The 17,658-nt window shown below is 41.9% G+C and overlaps 1 protein-coding gene across 2 annotated transcripts in view; it reads right to left on the bottom strand.

The window, feature by feature from the left end:
• The window catches only part of LOC310992809 (glutamate receptor 3), a gene marked incomplete at both ends in the record, with an annotated part of 75,624 nt that overhangs the window by 34,999 nt on the left and 22,967 nt on the right, over positions 1-17,658 (bottom strand). For both annotated transcript variants that reach the window (XM_083981011.1, XM_083981012.1), the window contains one exon: positions 14,592-14,831. In XM_083981011.1, coding sequence (XP_083837137.1) covers positions 14,592-14,831 — 240 coding nt within the window. The remainder of the gene's footprint in view (positions 1-14,591; positions 14,832-17,658) is intronic.

Here is a 17,658-nt window from a genome sequence, read left to right as displayed (position 1 = left end):
TCATTTTTCATCGTCCGTCGTGTGGTTAACTGATACAGTAAAGGGAAGGGGGGGTGGCTTCTAGCTGCAGTGAATTCTGGCTGACAAACTGATTTTATATGACGATTACAATTGTTGCATGTGATTGAGTATTATATGTATATAAGATCTTCTATGTATATATATATATATATACATGCTGTATATATATATATGTATATGTATATATATATATATATATATATATACACACACACACACTGTATATAATTTTTTTTTTTCACTGCGAGCCATGTTTCTGTACAGCCTTATCTCCATGAACCGGCTGCAGACAACCAACAAAGCCAGCACAGAGAGCAAAGAAACAAAAACAGCTATAACAAGAAAACCACTTTGTGACTCTCTTCATGTCTCTGCTCTTGCATTTCCCTTCTTTTCCATTCCATATCTGAATGGTCAAGCGGCATTTCTTTTTTTTTTCCCTTGACTTGTAAATGCTCTGAGACTGCTGCACCGTGTGTGTGCCTGCCCTCCCGGTGTGACGCCGCCACTGCAGCATGCAGCCACATTTCCAGCAGATGACCTTTGGGCGAGTAGCACAGCGCGTAGCAGAGACCGGTGCACAGCGTGTCATCTGTCCAGAGGAGCAATGGCTTACTGCCTGGAGACATCAACATGCCAGACCTCAAGGTTATCTGGCAACCCGGTTATCAGGTCACATCTCCAAGGAGTTCAGCCTATAGCTTATGAACAGAACTTGTAGCACAACATGGAGTTCCTATGATTTGTTGAGGGCATGTACAGGTACACACAAGGTTCCTTTATGGCTTCTGGGTCACAGAGCCGCTTAAAATTAGCAACACTTGTACAGTACTTCTGAAGTAAAAGACCGTGGGGCAAAAAGAACATGAAGGTAGTGTGGTCTTAAGGGACAAGACTGTCTATTGTAGTAGGAATTCTTCCTTGGACAAAAGCCACAGTGTCCTCTGGAAAGAAAAAATCTTTAAGTGTGGTGAACATTTGAAGCTTTTCTCAAGTATCATTATTTTTATATGAGCACACTCTTGTGCACTATACCTTCTCACATTTCCCCTACCTAAAGCAAAAAGTTACAAGATGAAGGTCTGAATAACATGGATGCATTATTCATTATCCTGAGGCATATGCTCAGAACCTCACCAACCACAAACCAGCTGGATAGCTAGCATGGCAGTCTCCCTGGCAATAAAAAGCTTCTTACTTTGAGAGATGTCATGCAGATTAAGTGGGTCAAAATGGTCTCTTTTGGTTTGCAAAAGGTTGAGTCAACGGCTGGTAAAGCTTAAAATGCCAGTGGACTGTTTAACACACGGTGTAAGACATGGTATGTACTGTATATAGGATAATGTGGTGAAAGATAACTGTAGATATTTGTTTAAGGGTTGCAAGTATCTTTTTGTTTACTGCAGTGAAATCACTGATTCTTGTGTTGCTTGACAGACACAATAACATGTCTGAGAAGATTTTAAATAGCAAAAGAACGAAAAAAAAAAAAAAAAGCCTGCGGGGGAAAATGCTCAAGGGATTTGGGCCTCATACATGTAGTATCTGTAGTGTTCTGTCAAGAAAAAAAAATCTGTGCATTTCTTATTTTCATTTCTGAGGTGCAAGAAAAACAAGAATTATGCTAGCGCTTCAGTGAAAGAAAGAAACAACGTCCTATCAATCAGATTAGAATCACAGAAGGGCTTTTATTTTGAAATTGCTGATTTGTGCGGCGTTCATCTCCCCATGCCTGCGGCAAACCCTGAACCATGTGGGAACAATTGGATTCATTTAAGATTCACAGAAGATTCCATGCCTGCCTAGTTTTACATTTGTATGGAAATTAAGAGATGGAATCTGGTGGTGGTAAATAGTCTGTCCAGAAATGGATTACTTCTGCTCCTGTTTTTTTTTTTTATTAACATCAGCAGAAAAGTTTATGTTCCGTGATTTAGACTTCAAAATTGAAATGAACAAAATCCTTTGAGCGCAACTTAATCTGACAGCAGCAGCAACACTGACGGTTCCTTCTTCATCTCCACCAGCAAGCAAAAATGAAAAAAAAAAAAAAATCTTTTTGTTATTCCCTGCCTTTCTGCCTGCATTTACATCTAGTGGTTACACCTTTCTCCAGACCGGAATCCAATTTGGCTTCACCCAGTCGATGGGTTCAACCTCCTCTACAGCACTGGAGACCCACACAAATGCTTTTACTTGTGATCTTTATTTCCAAGACTGAGAGATGCTATAAATCCAATTCACCCCTTCGCCTTCAGGAGCCCCTCAGCCGTGTTGCGTCTAAAAATGTATTACAGTCAACTACATAAATTATGGAAGACAACAACAACATTTCCTTATCACCGCCTATAAATCCCCATGATATGAATGCAGCCGCCCGCACCACGCCGAGGCTTCTGCTGATCATGCTCCTCAGCGCTAATCATGCCATCGAGACAGGGTGAGGTCTAACATGCTGTAATGCTCGCAGCCGCCAGTCGAGTTGTGTAATGTATAAACATACAAACAGTACACTGAATATATTTGTACACATTTGGTGTACATTCACTATGTCCACATGGGATACGCAGGGCCTGATAGTCATGGTAAATATTCATACGCCTTGTTATTACACATTTTATCATTCTGAACTGTCGGTTGATTTGATTGACTTGTCACTGCTGTAGTGGATGTTTGACAATCCTGTGATAAACCTATGATGCATCCTCATGCTCCACAGCATCATGGTACCCACCACCCTCACAGTCTGAACGGTGCATCAGGGTAATGCAGCATTTTTTTTTAGTCTATTGGCGGATGTAAATAGAGGTTTCTCCTTTTCAAAACACAATGCAGTGTAGCAGTGTTGCTGGTGGCTAATGGTGCCAGGATGCAGGTCAAAGTTGAACAAAGCATTAACTTTAATGTGTGCTGTTTCTTTTTCTTTTTTTTTTCATTTGGAGCCTGTGCGACTTATGGCTACCCATAGCTTCATTCTCTGCGTTCAGCCTGAGGAAACGTTTTTGCCTTTTGTCTTCACAGGAGCTTTACTTCCAGTCCCAGCTGCAAAGGCGGCGACTGAAGTGCACATGAGGCAAAGTTAAGATTCACAGAATACTGACTGCACTCTGGACAAACTGTGCTTGTGGGGTAACTGTGAGGGCAGGAGGATGGGGGAGGGAGTCGTGCATCCAGGTCTGGGAGTGAGCGTTTGGATATGTGGAGTTCGAGTTAAACCAGGACATCAAAGCTGCTTTTAAATCTCAGTACACGCACTTGGAACAACTGTGTCGTTTTTTTGGGGGGGGGCAGTGTATCAACGGGCTGCGATGGGTGAAAACTCAATTATATCTGCATTTTTGCTTTAAATCTATATCACACTGCAGAGCCAGCTATCAAATCCCGACGGAGCCTGATGACGCCTCGTGCGCTTATAAATCAGAGCTGTTGCGAATGAGATGTTGTGGCAGTGTAGCGTACCAGCGGCTGAGTGAGAGCTGCAGTCCTCTCCTTCGTCTGGGAACCGGATCTTAACAGGATGAGTTTTGAAGCGTCACCCGTGGCGGCTCAGCAGTAATTGAATTGAGTTGCATCTAATCTCATTGCCCAGCTCCTTTGGTTCCCTGCCTCTCATTAGGGTTCGGTGCAGAGTGTCACAGGCCTCTCTCTCACTCACAACCCTCTCTCATATCTCACAGCTGATCCGGGCTAACCGGACAAATCAGAGAAACCATATTGCAAATTTCTCCTGGCACACAACGCAGCATTAGCCCCAACTGACTGTCGGTTTCCGAGACCCCGCTATAATGTTTGAGTGTATTACACTTCTGTATCATTACACTGTGTCATCACCGGCATTACACTAATCCACATCAATCCAAAATCTAATCTACCAATCTGATCAAATAATGGCACGGTGCTAAATAAGTCACCGTTAACCACACTACTGTACACAATAAATAAAGGGGAACCACGAGCAACTGGAGCGACCGGCAAACAGCGACGAGCAAGAAATAAATGGCACCAACAATATGATGTGAACTCATCTCTGAGGGATCAAAATCTATAGTGCACACACATGAAAAAGAGGCAGATGTTGCTGAGCCAACAGTAAATGCAGCCGCTCTCGCCCCTAACTTGCCAATCCTCTGGTAAATGAGGGTCTTTGGCAGGCCGAAACGCCCTGCTGAGTGCTGTCCAGGGTCTCAGAGGGCATCAGAAACAACTGAGCTGAAACCACAAAGATAATGGCTTTGACTCATAATTGTGAGGTTGGCTTGGTACCAAGTCTGAACGTCTGAAGAGAAAGACAGAAAGTGAACTTTGCAGATATTAACTTGAAGGGTCAGCTCACCCAAATTACAGAGAGGAATTAACATGCTATGCGCGTTCGACCGATGTACATAATGTTTTTTTTGTTGTTGTTTTTTTTTTAACTCTCTTCCTATCAAGCCATGCAAACAGTTTTGTTTTTTGTGTGTCTGGGGGTTTAGATCGCCGTCTGCCAGAATTCACAAAAGTAATGCCATTCACCTCCACTGCTTTGTGCCAGGGGCAGAAATCTCAAGGAAGGACATCACAAACCAAGGGCAAAAAACAATCTGCATGGCTGGACCAATGTGTGAAATATTTAACATGTTTTCCTCTGGAAACCTAGCAACACTGTGGTGAGGACTGTAATATCACGACAATTTGTATTGTTTGTTTGCACCTTAATTACAGTTTAGATGAAAGGTGTAAAAACCAGTGAAATACAAATTTGTATTTTGTGAATTGTTGTTATGTTTGCATGTTACGGATGTTCTGATACCACTGGAGTTAATGTTAAAGCATTATAGGCACACTACGCTAGAGTTATTCTTAGATTTGTTACTGTTCCTTCTGTGCTAGAATTCAAGTAATACATTTTTATTATTCATAAGATGGCAGTTAACCAGTACAAGTGCTAAGCTTTGAGGAAAAAGCCTGAATGATCAAGATAAAAACAAGCATTGACTGCGTTTCATTGTGTCAAGTGTGTTTCAACAAGCCTGTGAAGATTCACCTCGCTCAATGTTTTTTGATTTTCTCTCCATCCTGTACTTGTAATTACACTGAAGTTATTCACAAATACAGTTGGATTAGCTAAACAGAAGTCACAACTGACTTCCTCTTTGCAGCCTAAGTGGCCTTGGAAAAAGCGGCTGCGTCGTGAAACAACACCCGAGGCCTGTCTTCGCCGTGACAATGGTGCAAATGTCTATTTAAGATTCTGAGGCTGTCAAAAATCTCACTCTTCATTAACTTTATTTCTATGTATGTACAAAGTCATACATATTCCCAGAGATAATTTGTCTCCGTTGTCTTTTCAGGCAGCCAGAATAAATACTTACAGTATTTAGGGCCTGGTGAGTGTTTGCCTCTGGGCTAAGTATGCTCACAGGGCTCTGAGGATCCCTCCAGTGTTTGTGCAGTGGAGATCAAAATCTTGGGCTACGAGAGGAAGAAGGCTTTATATTTCCTCTCATTAGTCATTTGGCATAGGCTCACAATTAGTATAATAAAGGCTGTGTTTCTTTTTTTCTGGTGTTATATGACCTATGCTTTTGACTCGAAATGATATAAAGCAACTTCAAAGCAGGAAAAGTCAAATCAATGTCTGATGCTTGTCTGTGGAGGGAATCTGTAAGCAGCTGCAAAGACGCTAATTGAGACGCCTTTGAAAGAGCTTTTAAACACCTGACAATTAATTGAGGGAAAACTACACTCTAACAGACACTTCTGTAACTTAGCGGAAGAAAAATGTTACAGTCGATGTGAAATCAGCTCAAGCTCCGGAATGAGCTCCTCCACTTCTCTCTGCCCACGAGAAAAAGAAAAAGGAGCTTTAGACGTTTACCCCGATGGTGGAAGCGTTGCGTTCACCGTGAAGCTAGTGCCAAAAGAGCCCAAAAGTGTGTAGCCAAGGCTTTGATGTGGGGTTTACAGTAGGCCTTTAACCAAAACAGTCTCACTGCCAAGTGTTGTCCTAATCAAAAAGGCAGCGCATGTCAAATCAAACAGAAGCAGCATGCTGTCTATATCTTTAGAAGTGCATACATGCAGGAGGGAGGAGAGCGATGCTTTTTCCACTGTGAAAATCCACCCACAGACTTTTCAGAGCTCCTGCATCTCTTCCCGTCTGTCTTTGTTCTCTTGTCGCTCACACTCACTCCATGCTGTGACATATCAGCACATATAGATTGGCCTGTGCGTGTCTGTGCACGTGTAGGGGCCGATCAAGTCTCGGAACGGCTACGGCTAATCATCTGAAAGGAAACAACAGGGGAGACTTACCATTCAAGAAAAAGAAATATACAAAGTCTAAATATTATTCTACTCTTGTGTTTACTCTTGAGGATGACATACACACACGTTATGTGTTGTTTCAAGCAAACAAATCAAATTGGCCCTGTGACATAGTGTAACATCAAAGCAATCAGCCTCTTCTATGGCTGCTTGAAGCAAAGGCCAGGGCATTTTGTTGTAATGAAAAAAAAAGAAGCTCCCAGCAGTAATTTCATGGCTGCTGAAGCTAGCATTGGGTAGGTGGTAAAATGGCTTTATTCCAGGTTCAGTTAAAAGAGGACACTAAGCGAGCATAGAGGTTTATTGTGTGCTTATTGTGACGGACGATGGCTCTCCAATCGCTTTTTTCCTCTTAAAAAAAAAAAAGGTACTGTACAGGTACTTGGCACCTACTTTCTCAGGGGGTTACTGAATTACAGAGGTTGCCACTGCAGGCCGGACTATCGGTATATTGGGATGTCACTTTGGCAGTGATACCTGTTTATGTGTGTGAAATGAAAGAGAGAGAGAGAAAATACCACTGATGCATAGCTTCATCCACACTTCTTTAATATTATTTTTCTTTTGCATTTTATGGCTTCTCTGATGTGCCCTTTCTTGTCAGCGTGTCCAAGCTGATTTATTCTCCAGATGCATGCATAATTTAGTTGTTATGAAGCTGCCATGAAGGGGAGGACCACTAAAGCACAAGAGGCATACGTGTGTGTATGTTTGTGTGTAAAGTCTCAGCTGGGTGCAGCTGATGTACCATTATAGTGTCTGTGATGAGACCGCAAAGACTGGCAAACAGGCTGCAGTCTATGATATAGACATGGTTGCTGTGGGGAGATGGCATTCACACTTATTATCTCACACTGCGAGCAGCAACTATAAATCAACAATAGTGGGTGACAATATTGCACTTGACTAGACATTATTTGTGTGAAATGTGTCAGAATGGCAGAAAAATTACTTATATAAAGAATTGGAATGGAAAAAGCAGCTGATGTTTGTAGTAGTAGCACATTGAAAAGATAGAGGCTGGGTTTACCAATGTGGTTAAAATGCAAACTACAGAGTCACTGCACCATGAAAACATGTCAGCACACATGTCAATGGACAGTCAAGGGACTGGTGATGCTGAAGCAAAAAAAAAAAAAAGAGAGAGAGAGAGAGATTTAAAAAAACAAAAAAACAATCTCCATCTCAAGTCTTGTACTGTAACAACTGAAGTTTGGACTATCCTCATTGCATTTGGTAGTGTATCACACTGCCTGATTTGTTTTGTTGTTTAGAACAGTAAGAGTGAGGCCAAAGCACCACAATCAAATTAAAGGACGGACCTGATCTTGGTTTGCCATCAAAGGCATCCAGAAGAAGCAGCGGGAGGCATTCATTGTTTGACTCTTTTAGGGAACAAAGGCAACTGTCTCTGGGTAGCCAATTAGAGGGATTGCTGAAGAATGGGGAGCAAGGTTCGCTTTAGTTGCAGTGTATCTGATGCTGCCTGATTGCCCTCCCCCTCCGCCTCCCCTTAGCTCCCACCGATCCGCACCTCCTCATATCTGTCTTTCTATCTACAGTAGCTTGGCAGAATTAAATGAGATGAGGCTAACTATGCAGGGTCATCCAATCCTCCCATTCACAAGCCTCTTGGCTGTGTTGGCACATCGCTCTGCCAATTGTGCCAGACTGCAGTTATCTTGTCTGCCTGTTTAACAGCTGATCAACAGTGTCTGTGGTGAGTTATGAGGGTTTAATACAAAGCCAAGTAGTCTTTGATTAATGCAGCCTTCAATCTGATGCTTGTAAATCATTGCCCAAGTACTGGCATTAGCAGCCCACATGTTCAGTTTTCCTTTACTATCTTATAATTTAAGAAAAACTACTTACATATCAATAACATGGACAAAGATGCACACATGACGCGCATGCCTCCAAATTTCTCCAAGCATATATTTAAATAGACTATAATTTAGTCTGCACTCTGCTTATTAAATAAAAAGACTGCGTCTACCAGTATCAGTGCTATTTAGCATAAAAATGACAACCGTCTGGACACGGGCAGGAAGCATGTAATCAGGGGCTGAATTAGAATAGTTTAGTCAAAAGATTGAAAGTGAAATAACAAGTTAGGGATGTCACTTTGACCCCTCCAACCACTTGTAAAATGAGAATGAACTCAAATGAAAGACCGACTGACTGGGATGCACTCTGTCTATCACCTGATAAATAAGAAGAGAAATTGAGCATACTTGAATGAGCCAGTTAGGACTGTGTTGAGTGATTTGCAGTAGCTCCACATAAGCCTGTCAAAACAGTAATGAAGTCCATAGCTGTCTATTGTTCTGAACGTGCCGAGAGGCTCAAATCAGCTCCACTGTGCTACAGACAATGGCTACATTGATATTACATGTGACTTGAGTTCTGTACATCGCACAGGCAGCGTGTCAGCAATGTCTGCATGTCGTCTGTCAGAGTCTGGCTGGTTCCACTCAGTCATTGTTGTCACTTGCAGTTAAGATCTTCTGACTGAGCCGACACCACCTAAATACAAAATATAGGATCCAATATTTTCTTTTCTTTTTGGTTTTATAGCCACTAAGTTGTTTTGCCGTCGCAAACTGTAGATTACAACACAGTTAAGCTGCCAAAGCAATTTTTCTGCCTTGAGAATGTGATGTGTCTGGTTCACATTAGCCACTATTAAAGTGGCCAAGTTGTTTATTTTAAGATAATTTTTTTGATGGTTTCAGTTGTTTTGGAGTATATTTCAAACAGAATAACTTTAACTAATGAACCACACATTTGCATTCATTAATTTGTTTTATCATTGCTTTCATTATGGGAAACCAAAATTGGCCCGTTTGATTTAGGTTTAGGATCAGACTGTTGTCTGGGAGACAGCTGCCTGAGTGATAATGAAAGTACAAGTAACTTCTTTCTTTTTTTTTTTACAAAGTAAATACATTTCTCTGGAGGCAGCTTTAGTGCAGTTCCACTTCTTCCTGTGTTAACACAGCAGCACGGCAAGGACTCGTGTGTGAGATTTTCAATGTTTTTCCTTTTCCAATTTCTGCTCTTTAAATATATATGGCCTTTTAATTCAATATTGACATTTTAAGACCATTAACAATAATTGTGCTTGTAAATACTTTGGAGACCATATAGTATGGTCACAATTTGCACATATGAGCATGTTTTATAATAAGCTGCTCCCATTGTGGTCAAAAATACTCCCGACAACCTTGACTGATCAATACTGGACCTTATAAGTTTGCTGAATAGACTCAGCTGCAGCTGAGGTCACTGAAAATATTGACAGAGTGAATAAAAGAAATGCCCTGGAGGTATTTCTGAACTAAATACCGGACTGCAGCTTCTACCTGGCAGATTTTTGTTCAAAGTACATTTGACTTCCTGGTGCAATAATGATGGTTTTAATATTGAACTCTATTTCAACTGTAGTTTCAACTGTCAGCGGTTAAATGATAAAAGCAAATACCTGTGTGCGCTCTGTGCAGCAGTTACGTGTTGGATCGTTTTCCTCCTAACTGTATCACATTCAGGATATTGATCGCTGGAGGAAATGATGGAAGGAGACGACAGGAGGCCCAGCATTGTTCTTAATATGTCATCAACGCCTCTGTGTGGCGATGGATACTGTGTGTCAGGCTAAAATCCTGTGTCTTACCAAACCATCATGGATTTAAAGAGGTGGCAGCTGCAGGTCTTACCACAAAATATGGCTGGTGCTGCTCTCCACAGATTGGTATTCACAGAATGTCACTGAAAAATATAAGTGCTACAGCGTCAGAAGACTCAGTTACATTTCAAGGTGAACTGCACCAAACCAAACTAACAAAATCAAACTAATGCAGAGGCAAGGGAGCAACGTCAACACTCAAGGAGCTGAGTAAGACAGCGGTGATGAGGGAAAGATAAACACAGAATTGAGCCTTTTCTGAACCCCTCCCCCAAATGGCCATTGTGACAAGGCAAAGCAGACCTGTCAGGCTTTAGATTTAGAGCCATACTCTGAATTTAAAGTGTTTGGATGGAGGTGTCCTTTATGGCCTTTCCAAAGCCAGAAACACACAAGACAACACAACAAAGAGCAAACAGGGATGGAATGGATTACCTGCTCTATTGTGAGCCACAATCATTAGCACATCCAGCTACTCTACAGTATAGCTTACTACAGTAACAACCAAACATTAGGGCTGATGTTGATCTATAGGCTACACAAAGAACTTTGTTGGATTTGAAGGTTAAAAATGACCCACTCAAAAATAATGCTTCTAGTATATTGTGCTCATACAACTGGATACCATCAAGTTTAGGCTGACATTGACAGGTCTGGGGGCTAGGCTTAGTGAATGGTCACTTCTTGACATAGCCTACATATTGCTGCAGGACAGAGCTCTCTTCCAATACTGCGCTGACCCAAATCAGTTTTCAGTTTTTAAAAGACAAGTTTTCCGAACCTCCCTCCACTACTTGAGATTCACATTAATTCACTGCATTTAAGAAAGGAAAGGTAGTGAGTGCTGCACTTCTCCAGTTCCAGTGAGCTGAAAAGTAGACTCTCAGGGAGAAGGGCCATAAGAGGAACCTAAAAGCATATAAGGAAAAGGTATAGAGGGCGAGAGAGAGAGAGAGAGAGAGAATCATAAATCAAGTAGAGGTGAGATTGCTGAATCAGGGTTGATTGTGCCTGGGAGAGACAATAAAGCCTGTAATCATCTGTCTCTCCTGCACAGACCTGGCAATTATCTGCCCATACCTGACCGCCAGAACAGAAAGGGCAAGATCCATCTACCTTCACCCTATACACACACCCTGGTTTTTTTTTTTTTGTTGTTGTTTTTTTTAGGGGAAATACGGCTGCTGATGCAAACTGAAAGGATAGGGGGAAAAAAGCATATTCACTCTTCGAGAGGTATGATTTAGAGGAAACTGGGAGTGTGGTTGAGGAGTGTTGCAGGGATTGTCAGTTTTTTGTTCCTGCTTTAGCCATACTGTATGCTGTGTCCGGGGTGAAAGAAAGACTGGTGATATTTGTTTGGATCTTTCATCTCTCACTACCCACACATGTATTAACACACACACACACTCACTCAAGTAGCCCGCCAATATATTACCTTAGATAAAAGAAGACTAGCCACTCATTTTGCTGGTATAACACTGCCTACCGAGGCTCCATTTGCAGCTCCTTCATCATAACGTCTGCTTTCAAACTGTCTGATATTTGCATTTAGGGCACAAATTTACCTCCATTTCCATCCAATACATTGGAGCCTGAAGCATATGGACCATCACTCTCTGACTGAAAGCACTGTGCTATGGCCTAAAAGCATTTTTTGCCAGTCCAATAACAGAGCCAAATGAATAGTGTGGTTGTAATTAATCTTTTCTATTGACTGAATAAAACCTTGTGGTGGGACTCGGCTGGTGAATGCTTTGTCGGAGCGCTGTTTTCCCTCCCTAATAGAAGAGGTTGGAGTATAATTGCCAAGTTACCTTGAGTATTGTGGATGATCAATGCTTTTATCAAACACAAATTAAAAGGCAAAAAGGCACCCGAGAAAATAATACGTTGCAACAGGTACTTTGCATTGCCTGAGCAGTGAGTCATTTGTCATCGGGTATATAATTGTTTATTCACCGAGTATGCACCGCAAAATCAGAACACTGTCACAGCTGCCTGTGAGCGAGGGTAAATATTGATGATTGACTTGCTTGGGAGGGGAAAATTTACATTAAAGGTCAGAGATCATTTTTCTCAGCAGATCGGTTGTGCCATTTAGAAAATGCTAACATGTGAAAATGACTAAAAAGCATGTAATACAGTATACTGCAAGACAATGCGCTTTCATTGATCCCGAGCATCACCAAGACTGAATAAAGAGATCAGTGACTTGCACCCCAGGGAATACTGCAGTAGTTGCATAGGGGTAAGGGACAGTAGGCGAAGACAGCAAATCAAAATAAAAATAGTGGTATGCATCTACATATTTGCATTAAAGAGGAAAGTAAACATCCAAAATGAATTTTAAATTTTCTGCCACAAAACTATTAAATCATGTAACAGTAATGTTAGCAACAAAGAGAAAAGTTTATGGCATAAATGGCTAAATGTATGTTCACATACTGTTATAAATTAGTAATAACTGGGTCCTTTGAACCTGAAGTAATTAAATATATGACTAATGATTCAACAGATGAAATTGTTTCCTAAATCTAAATTGTTCAAACATGTAGATAAAGGCACACAGTGAAACAGCCTGAAGAAATGTACAGTTGAAATAGTCTGAGTGACAACTAAAATGTAGATTTTGGAAAGGTGGCATCACTGTCGCTCATCAGACAGAGTTGTTGAGGTATGACAGACAAAAAAAAAGTTTGGAACCACTATTTAAATAAATAAATAAATAACTGAAAATAATACAGACAGCCCAGTTGTCCATCAATTTTTCATTTGCTTCAGAGCCCGAGGATGAAAAAAAAAACACCCTTAAAGACTATTTTCCCTTGTCACTCCTCTTGCTGGCTGCTAGTTTAGCCAGCAGTCAGTGTCCATATTGCCAGGGGAGCTGCACTACCTGATAAGCGGAGGTAGAGGCTCTCTGACACATCTGTCTGCTTGATGAGCCAAGTGTCAAAGCCCCCCAAAGTGCTGGATGGAGTGCATCAATAAACGACTTTAATCCCCTCCTGGGGCCAATGTCCTCCCACTAATAAGGGATCGTCTTATACCACTGGCAGTAAGCAGAGAGGCAAAAGTGGCTTGGCATGGGCCTCAGCACGGGGATGTACAGTACACGGGGAATTGTCTGTACACAGGTAGCAGGCTGTAAATCACACGCGCCGGCTGTTGCCTTAATTGCTCTTTACTGAATTGGTGTTTTGCTTCCTGCCGCCTCTCACTCTTCCTCCTCCCACTTTTGCCCTCTTCCTCTGTTTCTACTTTTGAAAGTTTGTCTGTTTGTCATCTCCCTCTCTTTCTCCAACACCTTCTCTCTTTTTGTATACGCTCTTTTCCCCACCTCCACAATGTATCCAACTCTGCCCCAGACTGTCTCGCTTGCCAGACAGGAGAGGAAAAGCAGAGGCATGGGGACCGGTAGCTGGGCTGTATTGGTTGTGCTGAAGGACATGTGGGTTGCTAGCATCCCCAGGGAAGATCTGATGAGTGTTCTAGTCAGAGTGACCCTAATTAACCACATATTATCTGCAGGCTGTGTGGAGGATAAAGGCCCTCAGCTCTGGACCCTACAAGCCTGTAGGCCCAAAGACAGAGGACTCTGTACTGAAGCACTCTTCATATTCTGCCTCAAAGCACAACGGAGAGAGGAGGGGGAGAGCGAGGCTGGACCATAAAAAGCACCAAACACAGAGCAGAGAGCGCGCTGCAGAGACGACAGGTTGCTCCAAGCACATCTGTGGGTCAGGACCTTTCTATAATGAGCAAATAAACATAGCAAACCCGAGCTGCAACATACAGTGTGAGAGGAATATGTAGCCACCCTTTTTTGGCACCCTCACAAAGAGGAAGACATGTCATGTCTTTGTCTGTTCAACACATCCTTCCCCTCTGCCCAGGTGTTGTTTGAGCAAATTGAGATTTCTGTAGAGGGAGGAGATCCTTATTCTATTGAGAAATAATGAGCTAATTTTTTCCTTTGACATTAGAAATCTCAGATATGAACGCTCTGCCATGTTGACAGGTTGTCATACACGGGGCGCGCTGCTACATTAAACCGCCGTTTATTGTCAACTAGGTGATGCAATCTGGGGGAAAAAAATAAAATAAAAACAAACTCATAGATGCAACACAACAATCAGCCCCCACAGGCAGGCAGAGACTGTGGCTTCTGTAGCAAATATTTTAGTAGCAGCCTGTGACATACCTCATTTCAGATGAAAGACGAGCCAATATCAACAACATGATTAAACAGAAGATTAACTGACACCAACCAGCCAACAGTTAGAAGAATCCAAAGGTTACAGCTCATAAGATATGCTGTTTCTTTAAGTGCAGTGTGTTATTACAAGTATTATGGGCTGCTGGTGAATATATTTCACATTTACATATTGCCAAACCCCTGTATGAAATAGTGCAGCGTAAACAGCTTCACAGGGCTTTCATAAAAGTATTACAGAGTAAATCTATCCCTTGCTTAACCCTGGTGTGCAGCTGCTATTCTGAGTCACTGTGGTGCCACACTGTAATTCAAGCTGGAAGTCCTGACTGGAGGCCCCGTCAGCGCGCCGTCACCTACCTCGGTCGGTGTCGTAGAGGTAGACGAACTTCTGCCACTTGTAGTGAGAGAGCAGGCTGAGGACGGCGCCGCGGAGGGCGGGGCGCATCTGGATGACAAACTGCACCTCGTTATCGGTGGGGTAACTGGGCGTGACGAAGGAGGTGTGCAGAGCGCCGCAGAACGAGGTCAAGGTGTTCATGGACTTCTTGTCGTAGAATCCGAAGATGGCGTACACCCCGCGGGAGAACTGGGAGCAAACTGCAGGGGGGACAGCGAGAGGGCAAGAGGACACGAGTGTTAAGATGTTAGTCAGCAAGATGTGTGTTATGCACATTCACAAATGTGTGCCTCATCATCACTTCAGGCAGCGATCGATCCACTGACCCACCACTAATAGCAAATTGAGCATTGACTCTAAATGACCCCCACTGATTGAAGCATCCTGGGAAACAAAATAACAATAACACATAATATGTAACCATAAAAAAATCTTGATGTGCTCTGTGTGGTCAGTTTCAAACTCTTAGATCAGAACTTGTTTAAACTGTTGTTGTACAGAGCCATAAGTTCACAGAATCAGCTTCCAGAGAACATTCATACTACCAAAGTTACACAAGGAAAGAGGTTTTTTTTTTAAAGAGAAAGCTACAGAAATATTTACTGGGATTGGTCAAATGATTTTATTTGAATAATAGTCCTTTATATTATTTTTTCTGCTGTCATTATCTGCCTGTTGTAATTTGTATTCTTTGTATTTTAATTATGTAACAATTACTGTAACTCAAGGATCCAAGGAAGACTAGCTGGATGTCCGACATCAGCTAATTAGGATCCTGTCATAATAAATAAACAAATAAACTTTGGGACATTTACATATGACAACTTCTGCTTGTTTTGATTGATTAATCTATAATGGACATATATCATATACTGTACAAGCATGTGAATACAAATACTGCCATATTTCTCAGTGTAATGTTAACAAAAAAAAAAGTAGGATTTAAACAAAATCCAAATCATAGAGGAGGGAAGAGCTGCTTTTCTTTGTCTGTTGTGAAAGTAGACTGTCAGGCTTAGAACATCACTAGGACAAAATGAGCAGAATGATAATGTCATCTCGTGCTTCAGGAAATTGCGACGGGCATTTTTCATTGTTTTGTCACATTTTACAGACAGAATTAGTCAGTTAAGGAGCATTCCACAGATTTTCCACTTCAACTTCCGTCATTAGGACCTCTGCTCAGCCTGTGTGATGGCCTCTGGGGCTCTGGAGAGAGATTTCCGTAGTCTGAAGAAATAACCCTAATGATGTCATCAGGGTTATCTTAGCCTGGGTTTTGAGACTACAACCCCTTTGATTGAGTTATCAATCATGGAAATAATTGCCAGTTGCAGCCCTAAAGCTTGATACCAATCCCCACTGGTCGCAACAATGAAATTTATACACAGTATTAATATTCAGTCTCAGATATGTTATCTGATGGAAGATGCATACAACACACAACGGTGCAAAAAGTGCACTGCATCACAAGGTGAAGTGAATGTGGCAGCAGCCTGGCTCACATTGTGACAGGACATCAGCAGCAGGAGTCCTGTAGGTGTAAATGCAAGCGGTGCCGTGTTTTTATGTGTTTGCGCTTGAAGGGAAGTGCAAAGCCAAATGACAAAAACATCACGCCGTTCACCAAAAGGTCTGCAGCTCCTACCAGGAGCTCCCACCAGTTATCGCTCAGTTCCCTCATCCACAGCAGTGGAGTCACTGCAGTGTTTCACAGCAGCCGTGAGCTCCGCCGCTGCCTGCCGCCGCTTCTGTTACCTCCCACGAAAGGAGCTGAAAAAGACAGCTCTCTCTGCCTCGAGTGAAAGAGGAACACTGTTTCACTTCACAATGACCTCAGGTGTGTGTCTTTGTTGAAGCCACAATATCAGCTGCAGATACACGTTGTTATACACCTTGTTCTATTCAGAATTTATTTCAAGGTTTGCCTCCTTATGTACTTCAACCTAAATAAGCGAGAAACCCTCTGCTTTACTGTATACCTTCAAAAACACAGAAATAATTTACTGCTGGTCTATTCAAAGTACCCAGCAACGCCCACAGGGAAACCGGGGACTCGTTGAACGCACCACCTATGGATATCAGAGCAGCCGTCTCACTATGTACTTTTAAAAAGAAATCTAAAACCATCTCTCTTCACTTCAGCCTTTAAATAGTTCAAAAACGTTGCTCTTTGCTGCTCTCTTATACACTGCAGCAATTCTTTTTAAATGCTGTTTTAAAAATTGATGCTGGAGGTCGGTTGAGAAGTTTGGAAGAAAGTCATACGTGCATGCATGCCCCCCCCCCTCCAGAAGAACCACCAAAGACGGTGGTTATCCTGGAAGAGGCTGACTACGGTATAATCAAAACCTGTGGTGCATTTGTGACCACCGGGAAAAGAGGTTCTGTCGCACTGAGTACATATTTTTTTTCATATTAATATTACTAATTTTGCATTCACATTTAACATGTTTACCTGTTCATTTTTTTCTATATTTTCATATCGACAACAAGCCGCCAGTAATTGCTGTGTAGTAAAGCACTTTGTACTCCATTTGTACTCCGCAGAATAAATAATAGTCTACTTACTATTATCATTATATACTGTATGTGGTATCTTTGGATAAATCCTGATCTCATCAGGAGGAAAATAAGGTATAAAATGTGTCAGGTACACACACACATACACACAGACATCTGATTTAAGTACAAAATTGACCCTGAAAGTCGACTATTAAGCAAAACAAACCACCTCTCATCCAAGCTGCAGAAGAAAACAGATACCGTTTAGTGAAATTGCTACTTGAGATGACGGAAGGTAAAAGAAAATAAACAGTCACACAATCAGAAGAATGTGTTCACTGTAACCAATCTATATCAAGCACTTCAAGGGTGTGAACATGTCAGTAATACAAGCTGTTTTTTTTTAATCAGCATGCACATCTGATGACATTTCTAGAGAGCAACTTTCATTTGCCTGTGTATTCATCATGCACTCCAGTGGGACAGCATAAATCGTCAGACAGGAGCGACTTCCATTCAGTC

This window comes from Trachurus trachurus, assembly GCF_905171665.1.
Source record: "Trachurus trachurus genome assembly, chromosome: 10".
Lineage (NCBI taxonomy): Eukaryota > Metazoa > Chordata > Actinopteri > Carangiformes > Carangidae > Trachurus > Trachurus trachurus.
Note: the sequence above shows the minus strand (reverse complement) of the source record. Positions and strands in the feature narration are given on the sequence as shown.